Below are 21,452 nucleotides of genomic sequence, written 5' to 3' on the forward strand. Positions count from 1 at the left end.
CTTTAACAAGTCTTTGAGCATCTTTCACAGACAGTTGGTGTGAGACCCACAAGAGCTCTGGGCAGCAAATTAGGAAGCTCTGTCCCTATTCCCAAATCCAATGAATGTCTGGCTGCCCTACAGGGAGCAGGATTTGTCCTGCTACCTAATGCAGCCTGTTATGGGCCCTTTCATGCCTATAAACCAAAGTAACTCACTCTCTTTAGTCTCTCACAGGACCAACTCTGCCCCCAAAGTTGACTCTGAGTCATAGGCCCCATAGGATGAGAAAAAAAAAATCGACCCTGTGCAGTCTTACTCAAGTTACTTCAGGGTCCAGCAAGCCCCTGAAATCCTATTCTGCTTCCCAGTATAGACCAGGAACCTCTGCTTCTGGCTCTGGGACTGGCACTACGGGCTGCCCCCCCAAAAAGGCCTTACTCCTGGAAATATTCTTCCTGATTTTCAGTCTAAAACCACAATAAGTTGTGATATGGCTTCGGATGCCCTTAGATGAGTCTCCCAGACATTCCCAGTCTCATGTGATTGCTCCATCCCAGCCTTCTGTGCAGGGAGCTAAGCAGCCTCTCACACCAGAGCACCAAGGGATTTCCCTGTATTAGTATATTCCCTGTTCACCAGTGCTGCTTACTATTCAAAACCAGGTGGATCTTGGTAAGCTGGACCCAAGCATGTGAATTCCTCCAGCTCTGAGATTCAGGTGCAGTTCAAGCGGGTTTGAGGTTCAAAGCAGCATTTTTTCCACCTGGGTTTCTTTTTTTTTTTTTTTGCTTGTTTAACTGCAGTGTAAATGGCTTAATGAGTCACATGCAATCTCAGAAAACACTATTGAATCCTGGCCCAGTGCCTCCCTGGCCATTTATCTGAAATCAAAAGGTCATCGTTTTCGGATCAGCGGAAACAGGGATGGATTCACTTCACATTTCTGCCTAATTGTACCAGATGCACTTTGAAAATTCAATTTATGCTCTCCACTTCAATAACGTTGGGGACAGTCACCTACCAAGCAACACTGCCAGCACTGGGGAGCAAGCCAGCCAACTCCTCTGTCAGTTGGATGAAGTACAGGCTTTTCTCCTCTGTTATTTACATAAATGTATGGAAACAGAGCTGCAGCACCCAGTGCTTAGCAACCAAAGGTCAGTCACCAGCCTGCCCACTGGAGAGCCACTGGATCTGCTGTGGCTGCAGGAGGGAGGGATCTCCCTGGAGATTGATGCTGAAGGAAACCATTATCTCAGCCATGATACCCTCCCTCTCCCTCCTTCCACCTGGAGGGGAGAGGGTTCATCCAGAGGGTGTGGCAGAGCCAGGGACCAGCATCCTTTGTTCATCTCAGGTATCAGAAGGTGGAGACAAATCCATGAAATTATAGAAAGAGCTCCTGGCAAAGTCTGTTCCAAAGGCAGACTGGCAATTTTCATCATACGTTTTGTGGGACTTTGAGCATCAGTAGACTTTACCTGCTCACGTGAATGTTTTCCATCCTGATTCCTTCTCCAAGGGTTAATTGGGTTGTGTGTTGGTCCAGTATCTGACACATATTTAACACCCTTCCCTGTGGAAAGCTCTGTCATTCACTAGAATGTATTCAGAAGCCATGGGCTGAAATTTAGCAAGGATGCAGCTGTTGGACAATGGGGGACCATGACCTTCAGAGAAAGACTTGCAAGAAAAGATTACTGAAAAGACAAGGACTTTTGTCTTGGAGAAGAGGAGGCTGAGGGGGATGTGACCAAGGTTTACAAAATCCCAAAGGCAGGGGGCAAGGTGAAAGCAGAGCTGGTTTTCACCAGAGCCCACAGTAATAAAATGAGTAAAAGCACACATTTCTTTACCCAAATGGATTGTAGAGGCAGACAGCTTCAGTGGGCTCAAAAAGGGACTAGACAGTTCCCAGACAGGATTCCCATAAGCAGACACCACAGGGAACAGGCAGGGACAGACCCTCCAACACCTATAATCCCATTTCTGCAGCTGCTGAGGGCACACAAGGGACCCAACCTGCAGGGCAGGGAGAGACACCTGCTTCTGGGTGAAGTTCCATAGGGCATTTTGGCACCTTCCCACCCCAGGCTGATGCTGTAACACTGCCCACACATGACACCACCATCCCATGGCTTTCTGGTGACAGCCCAAGCACAGGGGACAGCTGTGCCACAGCTCCTCACTGCTCCAGCTGGAGTCAGCATGGGAACATCTACACACTGGCCCTGAAATGTCCCAGTCCCACTGAGGAGCTTCCTGGGCTCCAAAAATGAAATTTTTTTACTTTACAGTGTTTTTTCTGAAAACCTTAGGAAGTTATGCACACAAAGCGCACTCTGATTAAAAGTGTGACCTTAACATTGCAAATCAAACACTCTCAAGTTAAGAAACTCCAGGATGAAAGTTGTCTGAGCCTTCTTATTTCAGGGTGTTTTTCATGGAGGTAAGAGATCGACCGTGTGCTTAGGGAACTTGAACTAAAACAGTGTTTTAGAGACTTGTGTGTTTAAAAAACAGGGTTCATTGCATGTTGATGCACTCTTTCCCTCCCTAGCTGGGGATCAAGCAGGGTTAGATAACAGATAAGGAGCTCTCTGTTTTCATCTTGTGCTGGAAAGTGGGCAGGGAGCCAGTCACCGGGAGAAGTAACTATACCATCCATTCAAGCAGCTGGAAATTAGCCTGGAGAATTAGACCCTGTCTCTACCTAAAAAACAATCCTGCAAGATTCTGGGAAAGCTTTGTAAGGTGAAACAACCTTTCAGAGCCGTGGGTTTTGCAGGTCCATGAGCCTGACCTGCAGCCCTGGGCCTGCCAAGCAGTTGGGGGACTGCTCAAAGTCACCACTGAGGATGTGAATCTCTGTGGCCCAACCACACAAGTTGTTAAAGGCAGCTCTAAGCGCTCTGAAAAGCAAAATAAATTAAAAAAAAAAAAATTAAAACTGCCCCCAAGGTGTCTGAGAGTGGGCACACAATGGATTGATCTCAGTATCTCTGCAGCTCAGTTGTCCATCTGTGAAAGATGGAGAACCTCCCTCGCTTCCTGCAGTCTGTGTGAAGACAAATTGCTGCGTGTAAATCCCCCAGGATTCACCTTAAGAGGTGATAAATAATTCTCTATTCAGTGAGAGGCTCGGCAGAGTGCTGCACCATGCACTGAATGTGGAGGTCAAGACAGAATGTTGTTGGGGAGCTCCTTAGAGGGGCTCCATCACCCCTGGGCACCACATGGAAATGTGGTCCTCGGGGCACAGCAGAGCTGGATTAGGTAATTAAAAGAGTTTATTAATCTTCATAGGCCCAAAGAGAGAAAACAAAGGTTGTTTCATTTAATTCCACCTTTGGAATTAATTCTAGCACTTCCTAACTTTTAGATAATTCACTTTTCAGTTGTTATTTAAAAATGTTGAAGTCATTTATGTGCGCATCTCTAATGCTGTCCCAATGGATAGATGGGCAACTAGTGAGAACTACAAAGTCATTTGACAATGTAGGTATTTTTTCCCATCATTAAAGAAGTAAGAAAAGCAGGGCCTGCCATATCTTAGGCAGGGTTAAATGTTTTCTTCTAGGAAGAAAAGGTGAGGAGTGGCCAGGAGCAGGTTGCTGGGAAAGGTCATGGAGACCTTTCCACTCCTAGCAGGATGAAGAGCATGACAGCATGGATAACGTCAAGGAAAGAATAACGGTAGTTCAACAGCATGCTGTGCAGTAATTTCAGCAGTTCCAGTTTCTCTTCTCATCATTTATTTAAGACTGTGTCTAGACAGTGCATTACCATTCACAGAAATTATGACTAATGCCCTGAAAAGCAAAGATACCGGAATAATGTAAACACGGAAATCACCTAGAAGCCATTCAAATCCTTCTACGGTTTAAAATATTCACAGATTAACTTTGACAGGAAAAAGAGTCAAGGTGAGCACAGTATTTCATGAACAAACCTGCCCAGAGTGCCCATCAGCAACGTGGTAAGGGTAGAGTGGAAATTCTGCAAGGTTTACAGGAGATGTACAGATTTGCTCCTTTTAGATGAAACAAACCCATCAACAGCTCTCAAGTCCAAAATATCCTTAGATATGCCTCTAAAAGACATAGAATTATGCTAGGAAAAAAATATTTTAAGTGTTTCCAGGATGCTTTTTTTTTTCCCCAGACAAGAAGATGGTCTTGATTTTCAGAGTTTCAAAACACCTGAGTTTCTTGTGCAAACTGTGATAGCCACAACTAGCAAGTGACTCTTCCACATTTAGCTGGCACAGCTCTTTCCTTGCACTACAGAATTGAGGCCATTTTCTGTGATTGCCTCTCAGTCTTGTCATTTGACTCATGCATGCACACATGAATGCACATGTGTTTATAACAAAAAGACCTTACTGAAATAATTTTTCAACAATAATTAGACGTACTGGAGATTTTCTCCAGTGTGGAACTGATATTTGGAAAAGGCAGATGACCAACAATGGGTCCTTTGCCAGTCTGACAAGGCTGCCTGGACACACAGTAACCTGCAGGCCAAATTTTGCCCTGGTTGACACTCCACAACAGCCACAGAGCCAACCAGCAGGAGGATGCAGTAAATTAAGAATCATGTCTCTTTATTTATGCTTTAATTTCTCTTCTATAGCAAATAATTTTAGGAACAAGTAAAACACAACAACTGTGTTCCCATCTTTCTTTTAAAAGCACTTTCCTGCTAGACATGATATTCTACTACTGTTGAGAAAACACCTGGAAAAAAATTGCTGGGAGGTTCTTTTTCCAAAGCCCTGAAGCAGCTTAAAAGTAGGATGAACACATTGCTCTTGACAGGTCCCATGACAGGATGTATGGCTCATACCCTCTCATGCCACGTTATATGATCTGGTGCAGGAGCAGGTTTGGGGACATTCCCACAGATCTGAGTCACCCAAGTCTCATGACCCAAAACAAGGGCCAGAGCTGCAATAGGACCTTTCCTTTGCAATCTGCTGTTGCAGTGTGTGACTGTGTAAGTGCCCAGGTCCATACTGAAAAGGGAACATGGAGAAAATGCGATGTCACGCTGAAAATAGGAGACTAAATTATGTCCTGCAGAACTTTTCTGCATGACAGAACAGTTCAATGCTGGCCCAGCTAATCCAAGATGCCCATTCAGCTCAAAAGCATGTAACTTTATCCATTAAAAAAAAAAGAAGTTCCTGTTCCCCAAGGAATCTCTTCCATCTACATCCCAAGTTCTAATAAAACTGGGAATTTCTTGTTGACAGCTGGTAGCCCTGATGTGGGAAGGGGAACAAGCTTCCATCTTGAGACAAAGATGGTTGTCTTCCTGAGTAGGGCCTTGTTAACTCTCAGAAGTTAGATCAGATCCACCAAAAGGTTCACCAGTTTTCAGACCTCCCCCAGAGTCGCAGGTAACCAAGGAGAAAATGGGCCCTAGTGTAGTTTTGATTGGAAAGCATTTGGTACTGACTTGCCCTGAGGTCACAGGTTGTTTTAAATTTAAACCAAAATTGGGTTTGCATTCTGTCTGGGAACAGATCCTGCTTCAAATCAAAGGAGATGTTATCCTAAGTGCATCCTGGATTACTTCTGACAAGAAAGCTCCCCATTTAAATGGAAACAGGCTCAGAACAGACACTGCACCAGGCACAGGGGAGTTATTGCACTTGGTCAGGGATATTGGCCTGAACCAGGACAGGTAAGGAGCCCCTGGGGGGGGTAGCAAGGGGGTCCCTTCTTCAGGATCCCCTGGAACTTTAGTGAATTTGTGGCAAAAAGCAAGAATCAGGAACTTTAGTCTTTCATATCTACTCCTTACCTTGTTGGACAAAGTTTACTCTATGTTTTTGCAGACTCACTGGTTCCAGTGAACAGGAACCTATGTCCCAGAACAGGACAAATGCTCTTCCACAAGCAGCAATTATTTCAACTCTTAATCTGACCAAAACTTACCTAGAGAGCAGTAGAGACCAACTTGTTCATATCCTTCACAGCAATCTGTGAGTGTGATGGTTTCAGGGACTTCAATGCTATGATATTTTGTTTTATAGTACGTCCGGGGACACACCATCCACGGTATCCATCCTCCACAGGACGTGTTTCTCTCATAGGACTTTTGGTAGGCAACCATTTTAAACACATTTTTGGTCAGGGTATAGTTGCACAGATGGTACCCTAGCAAAGAGAGGCCTTTTTCTAGGGAAGAAAAATAAAAAGAGGGAAGAAAGGGATCAGCATTAACTTGTCACTCTGGAGCACCCGTTCCCTGCGAGTATCTAGTTGAAAACAGTGTTATGAGAAAGCAGTGACAGAACCAATACAGATGAATGATTTCCAGGAAAGCTGATGTTAGGAAGAACATCATCTCAAAAAAGAGACAGGAGAAAGAATTAGTAGTGACTGCTTGTCATAGGCATCACTTTGGTCATCAAAGGATGCAGATTGCCAGAAAAGTCAAAGAGTTCTTGGTGCCTTCAGGAACAAAGCAGAAAAAGGGCAATTTAACTCAAGACAATGGAAAGGAAATTAGCATATGTTAATGGAAAATAGTAGAACAAAATAGGCACTTCCAGACCAGAGTCATCCAAGTACTTCACATGTCCACTCCAGCCTAATGATGCCAAAGTGTTCATTGCTCTCCTCTGGCTATAAAGGGAATGAGGGGAACTCATGGGCAGATGAGTCACAGTAGATGTCTGGAATAAGACATCCTTCAGACATCACTCCAGGCTAAAACTGGGTACTCGTACATCATTGGGAGGGACTTTCAGGTATCTGTCACAGAAGGTATTCATGGAGCTCCTGTGCTGCCTCTCTGCATTTGTTGCAGACCTTGTTAGATCAGGCCTTTAGACCTGCAATGGTTCATTGACTTCAGTATGAACAAAGCCAGTGATAAGGTCATTAACTACATCATTTCGCGCAGGTCTGGGAACGGGACTCATTTTCCAGAGTTCTGAAACCATTCGTGATGAGGGGTGAACTTGTTACATGTTTTACTTAAAACTGAAATACATGAACAGGAACGGGGATTAAAAAAAAAAAAGCAACATCAAACAACGCAGAGAAACATCAACAACAGCAACAGATCCAGATGGAGTTTAAGAATTAGCAGTAAGCAACCTACAGTCATGTCACAGACATCAGGCTGGCTCCTAATGAGATATTATAGAAGCCAGAGGGGCTGAGTCACTCTGTGTCCCATTTGGGAAACCGATCGGATAGAATTAAAATGCCTGCATCATCCTTCAGACAAAGCAAAAGAAACTTTAATAAGGATAAACATGAATTAGCTGCAGAGATTCAAATATAGCAGGGTTATTTTCTTTTCTGAGAGCTCTGAGGGCACCAGGGTCGGCCAACAGACAGGCTGAAGCTAACACAGTATACACAAAAGACACACAATTAAAATATTTACAGCTTCTCTTATTTGTACACTGCTGCCTGAAAAGATGAAACATATGAAAACAATTCAGGAATTGTCAGGCTCTTGGGAATCTGTGCTTTTATCACGTTTAGCTTTCCGGCTAAACAAAAGATAGATGCACAATTTGAGCAGGACTGATAAAAAAGTTTTGGACAGGATGACCACAGGGACAGTCCAGAATAAAACATGGAATAGGTATGGTACCTAAATTCGGCCCCTGGGAGCCCAGCCCTGCTCTGCCCAACCCCTCTGTGCCTTCCTTCTGCAGCAAAAGGCAGAGTTTGACGCCGGGTTGTGCTACAGGGAGCACGTGTGGGAGCAAGAGAATTCCTGGCAGGCTCCAGGCAATCTGTGCTGCTGCTTAGAGCAGGTCAGCAGGAAAATATTGACAGTAAGGGCATAGCTGGAAATCCCACTCCCTGCTTCTTCCTCCTCCCCAGCCTCAAGCAGGGCACCTCTGGGTCCAGTCCCTGAAGCAAGATCCAGAGGCAGAGGCTGGAAGGTCTTCACATCCCTAAAAAGCACCAGAGCTTGTCCTTAAGAAGAGCTTGAAAGGAAAAAGTCATGAGGGGTAGGAAGACACCCAGACTGTCCCCAGGTGTGAGGCTGAAACCCACACCCAGCCTGAGCCAGGAGAGGACCCCAGAGGCTGGGATGGAGGTCTGACCAGGACTGGGAAAGCCCATTCCCAGCTGTGGCTGCGCAGGGGGGAATGGAGGGTGAAGCGAGCCAGGGAAAGCAAAGTGGCCTCCCTCCCCAGATAATTTTGGGATATCCATCTGGGAGAAAAGAGAAAAGAAAACAAATGTGGGTTCTGGGGCAGAAATCAGAGATCTGATTTTTATGCTGCTTTTTATCCAGTGCATTTGATGGATCAACACTTCACATGAGGCAAAAGTGTCTGATAAGAAACAGGGAGCTGTGACTGCGTTTTAGAAAACATTCCCTTGCCATGTGTTAAGAGTGCTCCAAGAATACCTATCCCTGCAAATGCTTCTAGGCTTGTAGGTATAGGGGGGGTGGAAAATAAATCTTGTTTCAGCTTTTTTGCCTTTTTTTTTTCTTCATTAGTTTGGGACCCGAATGGCTAAATAACCAGAGTGGAATGGAGAGAACACTTAAATCACTGTGGGTATAACCTTTCTCTAGAAAAAGGGCATAAGCATCTATTGGTGACCAGGGAAAGCAGAAGGAGTGGGACAAATTTTATTCTATGAAAATGAGAAAAAAACCCCAAACACTTCATGTATTAGAGAATCAGACTGTTATTATGTTAGAGGAGAGTAGGAAGAAGACTTCAGCCTTGTTCCTCATCCCTCCATTTCCACAGAGCACATGTATAGCATGGTAGGAGCAAAGCAGGGACTGGAAGGGAACAACTGAGGAAGGAGAGCACAGAGGATTCCTGTTGTCCATGCAGAGCTGAGCACTGGAAAGCTAAAAATTCCAGTGTCAGCTGAGCTGGCTTAGTCTCTACAGCAATGTGCAACATAAACACAGGTATGAAACTGAGAATAAAATGGTGTAGAATTAGACACAGTTTATAATTAGAAGCCACAGCTGTCAGAGCAGATATGAAATCATATTTCAAACTTAAACATTGATACTAAGTATATATATATGTGTGTGTGTGTATATATATACGCTAGATATAGAATGAGGCTGCCAAAGCCAAAAGAGAAGATTTGAGATACAGCTCTAGTGGTACAAAAAGATGCCCTGTTGGAAGAGTTTGGGCTGAAGGTGGCAGGGAAAGTTGCAGCACGACCAACTTTGGCATCATCCATCACTTCCATACAGTTTAAAACAAGCTTTGACACTCAGAGAGTTCAATTATTTGCTGACAGCAGTTTGCTGCTGAGCAATGTGGCTTGGATCAATTTGGGCTCTTTAGCAAATTGGCTTTCTGCTCTCATTGCTCCCATCTATGGGATTATGGCACAATCAAATGGAATTAAAATGCACTGGCTGCTGTTTCCAGAGACTCAGAGCTGAAGTCAATCCCAAAGCAGGAGAAGGCAGACACCTGATGTCAGTAGGGCTGTGTTACACTTATCATCTCTGGCCTTCAGTTTTGTGTCTCAGAAACCACCAGCTTTCAGCACTGTCAGGAAGAGCATTAATTTTTTTGCGTTAAGCAAGAGCAGAAACAATTAAAGCAAATATTTTATTAATAGAAGCAAATAAAGCCTGAGAGAAAAGGCTGCATAGGAGTAGGTTGCTTATAACTCAAGGTCAAACCCAGATCAGAACTGAAACCAGGGTCAAAAAACAGCAATAAAGAACGCTTGATAGCATTTATGACACAGATACAGCTGCAGTTCTAGAAACTTCACTGCTCAAGTGCCAGAAAAGCCACTGTGAGCTGGGATCTGCAAAATTTTGTCTTGCTGGAGAACAGCAAGAGCCAAAGACAAGCCCTTTTCTTATCTTGATGTAACCTCAAAAGTCATCTGTTGGAAAAGGTTCCCAGAGGGCAGATTCAAGCTCAGCTTTAAAAGGCAAAGGCTCCAAAACATGAAGAAAAATGGATTAAGAGCTTGATTTTTCTGTGTAGTCCAAATTCTTTTTAAAGTCAACACAATTTATTTTAATTGTATTAGAATGGGGGTTCTGCTGGCCCCTAACCTGTGAAAGCCTTTTTTTCAGCTGTGACTTGGACAGAATAACAGAAAAGTCTGCAGGGTTCTAAGAAATATGGTTTATATTTAACTGAGACTCACTAAACCACTTAAGCAAAAATATGCAACAAAAAGCAGCCAAAAATCACGATCTTTTCTCATCTAAATAAATCAAACCAGAAATGAAGAGCAAATTAGGAGTTCATTTAGCAGCTACAACCTAACAATTGGGTTAGGTTTTTCCAAATCACATCCCATACCACAGATGAAAGTTAAGCATGTCTTCTATTTAATTTTATAATATGCTTCATTTTATGCATCTCTAGGAGTTTGCCAGGTACATTGCTACCTCATTTTCTCTGAAAGTTTATTTTAAAGACAATTTTCATAAAAATTTGCATGTTCTTGAAGACAAAGCAGGAATTCTACTCATTCATTTCTGGCACAAAGGGAAGGATTTTGCCTGGGGATGAAGAGTAGGGGGCAAAGGTTGTATTTTCGCTGGGTTAGATTTTCTTTGTTTAATTATCAATCAGGGATTCTTAAATGGTCGCTGAGACATTGCCAGCTCTCCAGAGAGTGGCCACCTTGGTTGGTTTATTTAAAACAAAGAGCCATCCCACCTCCAAACTAAGCTGTCCATATAACAGCCGTGGTCCTCTGACCAGTTTTTGCATCACTCACCTGTAACCTCATCCCCACTTCCCTGCTGTGTGGCTGCCCAGAGGATGAGAACAGAAATAAGAGTGATCCCAGCCATTGTAGTGCCCATCCTGGACAAATCCTTCTTGTGGCTTTGTTTCCAAGGTGGTAGAGCCTGACTGTCCTTACATGTAAGGCTTTTGGATCAGGGAAAAAGGTGCTCTGTTCTGTTCCCTTTTGCAGGTGGGTGATAACTCCCGGCAACAGAAACAAAGAGCATCCAGGGGGAATTTTGCCTGTTCTCTCTCCTTCACACTCTCCCCAGGGAACCTGCCTCTTCTGCCTGTTCAGCTTGGCTCCCCCTCAGCCTGGCTTTGAGGAAAAGGCATTTCAAAACTGCTGGTTTAGTCCATGTTTATCCTTCAGAGAACTTATTCCCTCTCGCACCTTTGACACCCAACAAGAGTGACATACCTCAAACGTCAGATACATGCACCTGGAATTCAGTTTCTGTCCACACTTCATGTGATTCTACTTTGAAGGTCTTTAATTCTGTACCTTGAAAACAAACTAAAAGTGAAATGAAATAAAATATCTACGTCGATGTTTATTCCTGAATTTAAGGTGTTTCACCAGTTGCTGTCATTGTGCTCCTCATTTCAGCATCCCGTAAACCAGAGCAATGCCAGGTAATCAAGAGCCTTATTAAGCAGGGCATGAATCAGATTTCAGAAACCAAAATCCTTTTTTTTTTGTTGTGTAAATCCTGAAGGCACATTCCCAAGAGAGATGTGCCTCCAGCTTTACAACACACGACAGTAACTTCAGTGCAGTGTCACTTGGCTGACGCAAAGAAAAGGAGTAAACACAGTGTGGTATTTTTGGAGGAGCCAACACTAAGTATGGAAAAATCACAGGTACAAATCTTGGAGCTGAGGCAAACTGTGAAGAGCAGCACTTAAATAGATATCCCAGTATTGCAGACAATTTTATGAGGATGAAAGAGCCAGGTGTGAGGGGTCTGGAATCACAGACTCTTATTTGTGTACGTTCAGAATATCAGTAATATCACTTTTGTAAAATGCTGCTGGGCCATCACTGTGTTGACACTCAAGAGGTGGGAGACCTGGGGCCCTGCAGAATACGTGGTGCCAACAGAGGAGTCTCAGGATGGTTCCAATCATCCGTCAGAGGGCACAGCCAGAGCTCTCTGTAGCATTGAGGCACTTGTGAGATGTTCTTCTGGTCTGGAAAATCAAATATCAAGCTCATCAGAGGGTTAAAAAAAAAAAAGGGAAGAAGAAAAATAAAGGAAAATTACCCTTGCACAGAAATTTTCTTTAAAAAATGGAAAAATGGCTACTGGAGAACATTTCAATTAAAAACATAACAAAACAAAACAAAACCCTCAAAAAAAATAAAACAAAACAGAACAAAATAAACAAAACAAAATAAAATGAATAAACGAAAACAGAACAAAATAAACAAAACAAAACAAAATAAATAAAACAAAACAATATAAATAAAACAAAACACAACAACTAAGCAAACAAACTAATCCCAAAAAAACCCACCAAACCAAACAAACAAAAAAAAAACCAAAACAAAACAAAATTAAAAAAAAAAAAACACACACACAAAAAAACCAAAAAACAAAACAAAACCAAACAAACCAAAAACCCCCCAAATGTATGTTTTGGTTTGGAAACATTTCTGCTCTGTCAAAGGAGAATGTTCATCTTAGCTCTCCTTTTCCTGCACGCACCAGGATGTCTTGCCAGGGTATATTCCAATGTGCACCTCTTACATCTCCTGTCTGCACAGGGAAGACTCTGGCTGTAGGCTGTACAGGGGATGTCATCTGACTTAAAAACCCCACTAACAGATAAATTGTTGTAAAAATGAGGACTCAATTCAATGAAATTCAGTGTTCGAATAGAAACAATTCTCTTCATGATCTAGTGGGGTTTTTTTCAACAACCTAAATTTTCTGGAAAAAAATCTCGATTTAAATTTTTCAGCTAGCACTCACAAAAAAAAAAAAGGTCTTTAGCCCTTAGAAATTACTTGACACCTTCTGTAAGAAGCGTGTGTCCTGGCCAATTTCAGATATAGGTAATGCCAGACTGGCATCTGAGTTGGATTGCATCTGGAGTCTCCCACTTACAGTCCTAAATTGCTGGATAGGGTTGCCATATGTCTTAAGCAGTTGCTGCTTTCCAGAGCTAGTTCTAAAACAAATTTTATCACATTCATCACTGAGGACTTCTGTGACTGAAGTATGACCTTCTAAATTGCAGTAAAGGATGAACATCCCCGTTCTGAAAGACTCAAGTTTGCCTGTTCATCCTTAAGACTCTGAAAAAACACGGATAGAACTTTGCATATTCACAGCTCAAGTCTTATGGCTGGCAGCTGTAGCAGCCAGTTCAGGGCGAGGCAACCAACAGGGAGTTGCAACTTCATTGCAGTAGTGAGTGAAACAGTTCCTAAATACAGAACATGCAGAACCCCCTTTTTCAAACAAAAATTTCATTGAAGTCAGTGGGTGTTTAATCCAAGCGAGAAATGGATACAGAAGTCACGTGAATTTCTTCATGTAAAGGGTTGTTAAACATCGGAAGGGGCTGCCCAGGGAGGTGGTGGAGTCCCCACCCCTGGAGGTGTCCAAGAAAGGACTGGCAGTGGCATTCAGTGCTCTGGGCTGGGGGACAAGGTGGGGATTGGGCACAGGGTGGACTCGATGATCTTGGAGGTCTTTTCCAAACTGAATGATTCTGTGAAAATTTTCTCAATCCTGCTTTGGTGGTGAGGAAGGACAACGGAGGGAGGAATGGAGAAGATGTTCAGAGGGGAAAAAAGCCCTGGCTGTGTGGTGCTGGAAGGCAGCTGGACTCCACTCTGGAAGGAGCTCATCACTGTCCTCCTGGCACAGTCATCCTGAGCTGATCAGTTCTCCTGGCTCTGTTGTTTTTTTACTTGCTGCAGTTAGGTTTGTAATGTCTGGATTGATCTAAAGTTTGCAATTTATACAAGGAAGGGCTGTGCCAATAAAAGCCACATAAAAATCCATTTGTGGATAACATTACAGGATGAAGAAGAAGATTTTTAGAGATGGGATTTGACTCTCCTGGAGTGTACTATCAGTAATTGAAATATTGTGGCTGACAGCTTTCTCATCATACTTTTTAGGCATTTATTTCTTTAGACAGATTCACTTTTGATTTAATTAGTCACTTAGAAGATCTGGATCTTCTTTAGACAAGGGTTTGACACAGAAAGGTCAGTTGCTGGAATATTTCTTTTTTTCCTTTGTCTTATTTTGCCTATAAAGTAATCACTATTTCAGATGCAGAAAATGATCATGACATTTCAGGACAGACTGATCTGCATGAGGGAAACAGGACTATGGATTTGAGCTAATTGGAAATATAACAAAAACTCTTCTATGCTTCAGAAGCCAGCTTGGCTTCCCATAGGTGTACAGGACCTAAAGCTTGAGAACCATTAAATCAATTAACCTAGAATCATAGAATCATGGAATCATAGAATGGTTTGGGCTGGAAGGGACCTTAAAGATCATCCAGTCCCACCCCCCTGCCATGGGCAGGGACATCTTCCATACACCAGGTTGCTCCAAGCGCCATCCAGCCTGGCCTTGAACACTTCCAGGGATCCAGGGGCAGCCACAGCTTCTCTGGGCAACCTGTGCCAGGGCCTCACCACCCTCAGAGTAAATAATTTCTTTCTAATATCTAACCTAAACCTGCCCTTCTTCAGTTTAAAAACATTGCCCCTTGTCCTGTCACTATTTGGTCATATAAAAAGTCCCTCTCCCTCCTTTTTATAAACCCCCTTTAGGCACTGGAAAGGGCTTTAAGGTCTCCCCAAACCCTTCTCTTCTCCAGGCTGCACAGCCCCATTTTTCTCAACCTGTCTTCATGGGAGGGGTGTTCCATCCCCCTGATCATCTTCGTGGCCAACTTTGGACCTGCTCCAACAGCTCCACACCTTGCTTATGTTGTGGACCCCAGAGCTGGAGTCAGCAGTGCAGGTGGGGTCTCACAAGGGCAGAGGGCAGAATCACCTCCCTTGACCTGCAGGTCACTCGAAAACCCCTCAAAACGAGCAGCTGTCAGTAAGTTTCTCCCAGACACCTCACCCAGGCTCCCACAATTTCAGTCTGATTACAGCCTGTCAACCTGACAAAGCCCAGGCTGTGGCCACAGCATTCTGTGGGAATAGATGGAGGTGCCACCAATCCTGAGGATCTGACCAGGAGGAAATGAACCAATCCAGGTCAGGAAGGCAAAGGCAAAACCCTGCTGCCAATGAAGGTGACAGAAAATTCATATGAGAATTGGTTTCCATCTGGTTTCTGCCTCCTGACTGCATTCTCTGATGCCTGTGGCTCCCAGTGAATTTTGTCTCAGGCAGTCTTAAAAACCACTCTTGCTGTGACATTTCAGATGTTTAGCAAGGGCTGAGCTCAAACCAGTCTTTCCCTTAGCAAGGCAGTGCTAAGGTTTCTTTCCTCTTCTACGTTCCTGATCTTTGTGAATCCTACAGAAACTTGATTGTCTGAGCCTTCTGCTGGTCTGTCAAAACTGGCTTAAATCAGTCAGCAGGGCCAAAAGGTGTTAGAAGAGAGGAACAGTCTGACTCAGCCTGAACTGACCTTTTTGCAGCCAAATACAAAACAAAATAAATCATTCCTGCCATCAGGATACAAACATATTCCCAATTCTGAAAATTAATCTATGCTGATTCTATGATTCTAAGATTCTAATGGACACCTCAATGTCTACTCCCTGCAGAGAATGGAACTTCTCAGAAACCTTAACTATTCAGTTCTCAGAGTTAAAGTGCCAGTCCATGATTCCAGAGACTTGGATTCCCTGGTGCTCCCACAGACCTCTAGTGCTGCCACAGGTGAGTTACATGGGTGGAATTTGGCCCTGCAATGAAGCCATGGGGATGGGAGGGGGCAGAAATCTCAGTGTTTCAGACCTTGTAAGAGTCACAGCTACAATACTAATAAATATGCTTTTGCTTATGTTACTTGAGAAAAAAGAGAGAAGAGAAAAAGCACTGATTTGCCAGTGTATCCTAGGCCGATGTTAGGATGGACAACAACTAAACTGGCAATTTTTTGAAGGGGTCCTTGTTTCCCTGAGCTTCAGACATATATCCAAAAAGTGGAATAGTAACATTTGTGTTTTTCACTGATGCACTTCAGAGAAAAATGCATTTAAATGAAGGGGCACAAATGACAGTAAAAAATCCACTTACAGCCCTAGGAGCTCATTAGCTGAGCTGTGCAAGCAGAACAGTCCCTGACAGTATCCAGTGATTTGTTCTGTCTCACCAACAAACTGTTCCTCAGGAAAATCTTCGGGTTTTGTTCTTTCCCTGAACACTCACAAACTGTTTTAAAGTGACTCACGAGGAAAAAGTTCTTATTCGTAACGGGAGGAAAAAATATGAGTCAGGCGGAGGTCATGCTGAACCTCTGCTGGCCCTGCTCCTCTGATGGGGAGCTGGTTGTGCAATCCCAGCACAGAGAAGCTCTTGTTTGCTCCAGGGCTTTGACAGCAGGGTCCCATTCCCAACACATGAGCTGGGTACCAGATGAGACTCAATCACACCTCATCCATGATTTAGCGGCGCCGCAGGGGAGTAAATCCCATCTGAGACATTTTGCAGCGTTCTTCCTGGTTTTAACTCTAAACCCAGGCAGCTCTGAAGGAAAGCAGCCTGGGCAAACCTTTGCTATGGAGATTTACTTGGGAGAAAAGTCAGAGGGTCTCCTGCTTAACATCCCCCATGGGTTACATCGACCTCACGCTTCCCTGCTGACCCAATGTCACAAGGCTCAAGAACAGCAACATCTTGCAAACACCAGCCCACAGATTTGGCCCTGCTTCACTGGCTTTTGCCTGTGCTGCTGCCTGTAACCCATTTTTGGCTGAAGGTACTTGGTACTCCTTTTGGAAAAAGGATGACTTCACGCTTTTTATCCCTCCTAAACCCATCCAACGTACAGTTGAGATACAGATGTGAAGGACAAAAGACTGTGCAGGCAACTGGCACTTCCCTTTGTGAATCCATCTCTTGCACACGGATGCAAAACCCACCTCTAGTAACCAGATTTGAGGCACAAAATAAACCAACCAAAACACACAATCCTCTTTTCACTGTTAGTCAACACAAGATTTAGCCCTCACGTCCACCTAAGAGTTACAGAGATACACACACAGACCTGAGTACATGGTTCTGATGAGAAATTTGTCTACATTGATGCAGAAACAAATCTACAGTCCAAACCCCAGAAAAGTATTTCACAATTTGTGTAAGATCTTTTATCAATGCATTAAATTTAAATGCTTACAGGAAGCTTCTCACTTTAAAGGACCTAAAGGCACCTTGTTTCTGTGGGCTCCTGAGCCAGCTCAAATGAATACAGAGCAGCTCATGAAGGAGGAGGAGCCTTTCAAAGCAGAAACACTGGAGTAAGGGAACATCCAACATGGAAAAAGTATGGGATGGCACCTCTCTACGACTGTGTGAATACTGAGTGAGGAATCAGTAAAGGTTTGTGAAAACCCAGCACATTTTAACCTGGTTAGAGGGTACAATCACTTCAGTAGGTTTGATTAGAAGAAGGAACAAAGTTGTTCTGGGGAGGTGCTTTGTTTCTTTTTTTCCTCCCCATTAATACCTTTAATTGTGATCAACCCAGAACAAACACTGGCTTGCTAAGTACAAAGGAGACAAGGAGCTTTTTAAGTGGGCAGAAAAACAACAGATGACTAAAGCAACAAATGATTAAAGACAATATGAAACGGCAGTTTGGGGTACAGGGAAGCTTGTGCTGCAAGGAAAAGAATTAGAGTTTTAATCTTTCTGCCAGAATGGTAATGACTAGACAAGTTATGAGCTCAAATCTCTGAGGAATTCTGCACAAACAGAAAATTCACTGGTGATCTCACTGCGTACAGTGAGGAAATGCTTTCCTTTTTTCTTCTCTCTCTTTTTTTTTTTTTAAGAAAATCCTGGCCTGCTGTGCACCATAAATGCTGTTTCAAAATTATTTCTGCTTTGAGATTGATTATGAATCATCTGTGTGATTAAAATCAAGGGATCTCTGGGTTTTCCACGCCTTTGCTCACACCCTCCCCCCAAATAAAGATTGCAAACTACTTGTTAGAACCCCTGCACCAGGTGTCTGCCAGAAACAAGCCAAGTCTGAGCAAACATCCAGCCTTGCCCAGAAGGCACTGCCAGGCTAATCCACCCCCAGAATTACTCAGCAGCAGGAGGCTACTCCAATCCTGCTCTGACTCTGCATTTTGACACGTACAAATTCGCCATGGCTTCGCCCACCGAGTGACTTCTGTCATCTGAAGCATCTGTTGAGTTGAAGCTTTTGCTTAAACAGAGGAGGGCAGAGCTCCAGCTTGCACAGTGTTTTCCAGCACACCAGCAGGACTTATTCCATCAGTACCTGTGAATTAAGTAATGGGAGAGGGGAAGTCTAATATCAGCCCCCAGGTGTCCCACAAGGGAGTCACCTCACCGGACCGTGCAGGCAGAAGGAATCCTCCATCCCCAGAACATGATTTTTTCGTTATGCTGGAGAAGAACCAGGCTCTGTCTCCGAGGAATTTCTCAGCGCTGATGTTTCCACTTCTGATGCCAGGAAAAGTGCTGCTCTTTCTACACCCTCTCCTACGTGCAGCCCCTGCCTCGGTGAGACAGCACTGTCGGAATCTCCAGGTACTCAGGAAAAGAGAATCATTCCCACCTCCCAACAGCATCAACTGCTGACACAAACACTGGCAGTTTCTTTATGATACCACAGTGCTGAAAGGAGAAGTTGAAACGCAAATGCTTTGGAATAAAGATTATATATTGCATCACTGGCTTGGTAATCCATAAAAGAAACGATCGATCACCTTCTTTGCAAACCTAATGAGGAAAAAGGAGGGAGAGCCTGGCAGGGAGGTTCAGTGTTTGGATTGCAAAGAGATTTCACACACCAGGTTTTGGCATTCTCAGGTGAAGAGGAATACGTGGCCATGCACTGTAAGAAAGGAGGAAAACCATTTTCTTGATTTTTTCCTCTCCTTCCAGTCTTCAGACCACAAAAACCCCAACTAAAATTATCTCACTCTATTTAACTAAAAAAACCCCACCACAACAGATATTTTGCCAGATATTGAGAGTTGATATTTAAAGCTCAAAAGGAGATGCTTTTCAAAATGTTTATTGGCTTGTGAAAACAGTGGGTTATTTACTGAATCTGTTCTGCACCCTTAATTAGCACAAATGCCAGTAGGGAAACTTCCTGCGTGCTTTCTCCCATGCTGACCCTCTGCATGAGAAAAAATCCCAAGTGAAAATAGATTTTAATTCCCTCCTTGAAATCAAACATCTGGCTTTGGTTAAGGAGGCACATAACCCTGTCCTTTGTGATATTTGGACTGCAAAAGCTCTGGGACAGGGAGGGTTTTCTTTGTTATTTGCAGCTGAAAAAGATAGGAATTTCAGTTTATGGATACAATAACGGTAATGCTACCACTGCAGGATGATGAGAACATGGGTTTTGTCATAATTAACATTCATTTATTGCTAAATGCCAAGTATAAATATCAGCACACATATTCCATCCCTCTCCATCCTTGTAATTAATTTCTATCATATTCTAAAAACTACTCAATATTATCCTATGTCAGAAATGGAGCTCACAAACCAACCTAATGCTTCAAATTCCCATGGAAGGGTGGGAGCCCAGGGTGTGTCAGCCTTCCCCAAAAGGCAGCACTGCTGATACAATTATGTGCATCGGCAAAATCAGTTTAATGAGAGATAAGAGAACGTGTGTGCATGTCTTAAAAAGTGGGAGGCAAATGAAATAGGGTAGTATCTAGCACATTTTTTCTTGGTTCTCTGTTCTTTTCTTCTCAGAGATCTCATGGGATGGATGGACTGGGACCCACTGGCAAAGTCACAAAAGGCTTTAGGACAGTCTACAAAACTTCCATGCCTTAGCTGCAATTTCTTTCTTCAATAAGAAGGCTAAAGCTCAGCTGATGACAAGAGTAGATGAATGCTTTGCCTATATGCCCCTGTTTCTAAGCAGGAGGAAAAACATTGAAGGGCAACATCATTCCCTGCTTGTAAAAGATCTGGTTTTGATAGACCTTGTCCTTCCAGAAGCAAGAGAGACAAGAACACTTAACACAACTTTGGGCACTGGAAAAGTTCACATGATGAGCCCCAAGGGCTTATAAACAGCAGCAGATGGGTAGAACCTTAATCATCAGTCTGAGAAAATCATCCTGATGTCAGTGCTGGAATTTGAGGCTTCCTCAGGATGTGGTGAGTACGCTTCCTTACCAGCAAGGTGGAAACCTCATGCTGTGGAAGGACACAGAAAAGTATCCTCATGGTAACAAATATATCTCTATGTAACAAGGGTCCAGTAAGAAAGGATTTACCGTATGATCCGCAACTAAAGCAGCATTTCCACATCAAAAATGGCACGGCCGGGGCAGTTTTGCACTCTGAAGATCCACAGCAAGTGCCAGGAAGCAGCCAAACACTCAGCAAGTTACCTGGAGTTTAATTTGGAACAAAGGGTGATGCGCACCTGGAAAACTGGGCTCTGCGTAATTCTCTGATCCTTGAGGCAGAGAAAAGAAGGATTAGTCAGAACAGTTTTGCTTGTGAGATGCTGCCGAAACACCGAGACCTGATCAAGAGGAGGTAAAGGCAAATTCCACCAGTACTGGTGTTCCCTTTCCTTTTGCTGCCCAAGTGCAAAAATGGGAAGTTCATCTTCTTTTTTTAAAAGCGAACATCTAAATTCTGAAGAGTCATGTGCCTACATTATGCAACTACTTAGTCCCTAACAAAATGGGCTGATTTTCAGCCTAGAGTTGTCTAAAAATAGATTTGAGAGGACTGTTTTCCCAAAAGGGTAAGGGTTATGCACATAGCTCAGTGTCCACTTCAAAAATCTCTTCCACATTCCTACAAAGAGCACTAAAGATTATCTAAACAGAAAGGTCTTTTTCATCTAATTTACTTTTAGGTCCTCTTCTGTCTTTCCCCTTTTACATTTCTGTCAGTCTGAATACTGAATGCAGATGAATCTTTTGCTTGGGTTTGTTCCTTAACACATCTCTGCCACTATACACAACTATGTTTATATACATACTTCTCTATATTCATACACAAATATGTGCTTTGTATACATAAACAAATACATTCAGGTACAAAAAAGCATATATAAGTGTGTAAACATACTCGTGCTCATGCAAAGATACAACTATTGCAAGTGGAATTGTATTTGATTCAACACTTAATATTTAAATTAAAAGTGATGGAACTGTATAAGCCTGTTGAGACTTGATCTTGAAAAACCCATTTATCAACCATGATTATTTCACTCTTTAAGCATCACAATTTAGACAGAAAGCAAATGTGACAAGGAAGGAACAGTTCTGGTACAGGTAGATGAGGCAAAGGATTAAAAAAAAAAGGAAGAAAGAAATAGAAGCAGTAGTTTGCAACTGTGTGCAATCAGTGAGGAGAGAAACGCTCCCTACACATTGGGCGCTTAAGCTCGATGTTGTAAACACCCTCCAGAAGCTTTTATCCATCAGTTCAGTTTAAGCCTCTATCCTTAACAAGTCTTTACATGTGCACCATAAAGGCAAGTCCCACAGCACCTTATTAACTTGTTTATTCCTTCCAGGCCTCTGCATTCAAGCTAAATCA

At 43.2% G+C, this 21,452-nt stretch overlaps 1 protein-coding gene across 1 annotated transcript in view; it reads right to left on the reverse strand.

Moving 5' to 3' along the window:
• Positions 1–21,452, reverse strand: part of UMODL1 (uromodulin like 1) — a 74,139-nt gene that overhangs the window by 42,624 nt on the left and 10,063 nt on the right. Inside the window, exon 2 of the mRNA XM_027689045.1 lies at positions 5,928–6,170. Coding sequence (XP_027544846.1) covers positions 5,928–6,105 — 178 coding nt within the window. The 5' untranslated portion in view covers positions 6,106–6,170. The remainder of the gene's footprint in view (positions 1–5,927; positions 6,171–21,452) is intronic.

Source organism: Neopelma chrysocephalum, unplaced genomic scaffold (genome assembly GCF_003984885.1).
Source record: "Neopelma chrysocephalum unplaced genomic scaffold, ASM398488v2 Primary Assembly neopelma1_76, whole genome shotgun sequence".
In the NCBI taxonomy this organism is placed as follows: domain Eukaryota; kingdom Metazoa; phylum Chordata; class Aves; order Passeriformes; family Pipridae; genus Neopelma; species Neopelma chrysocephalum.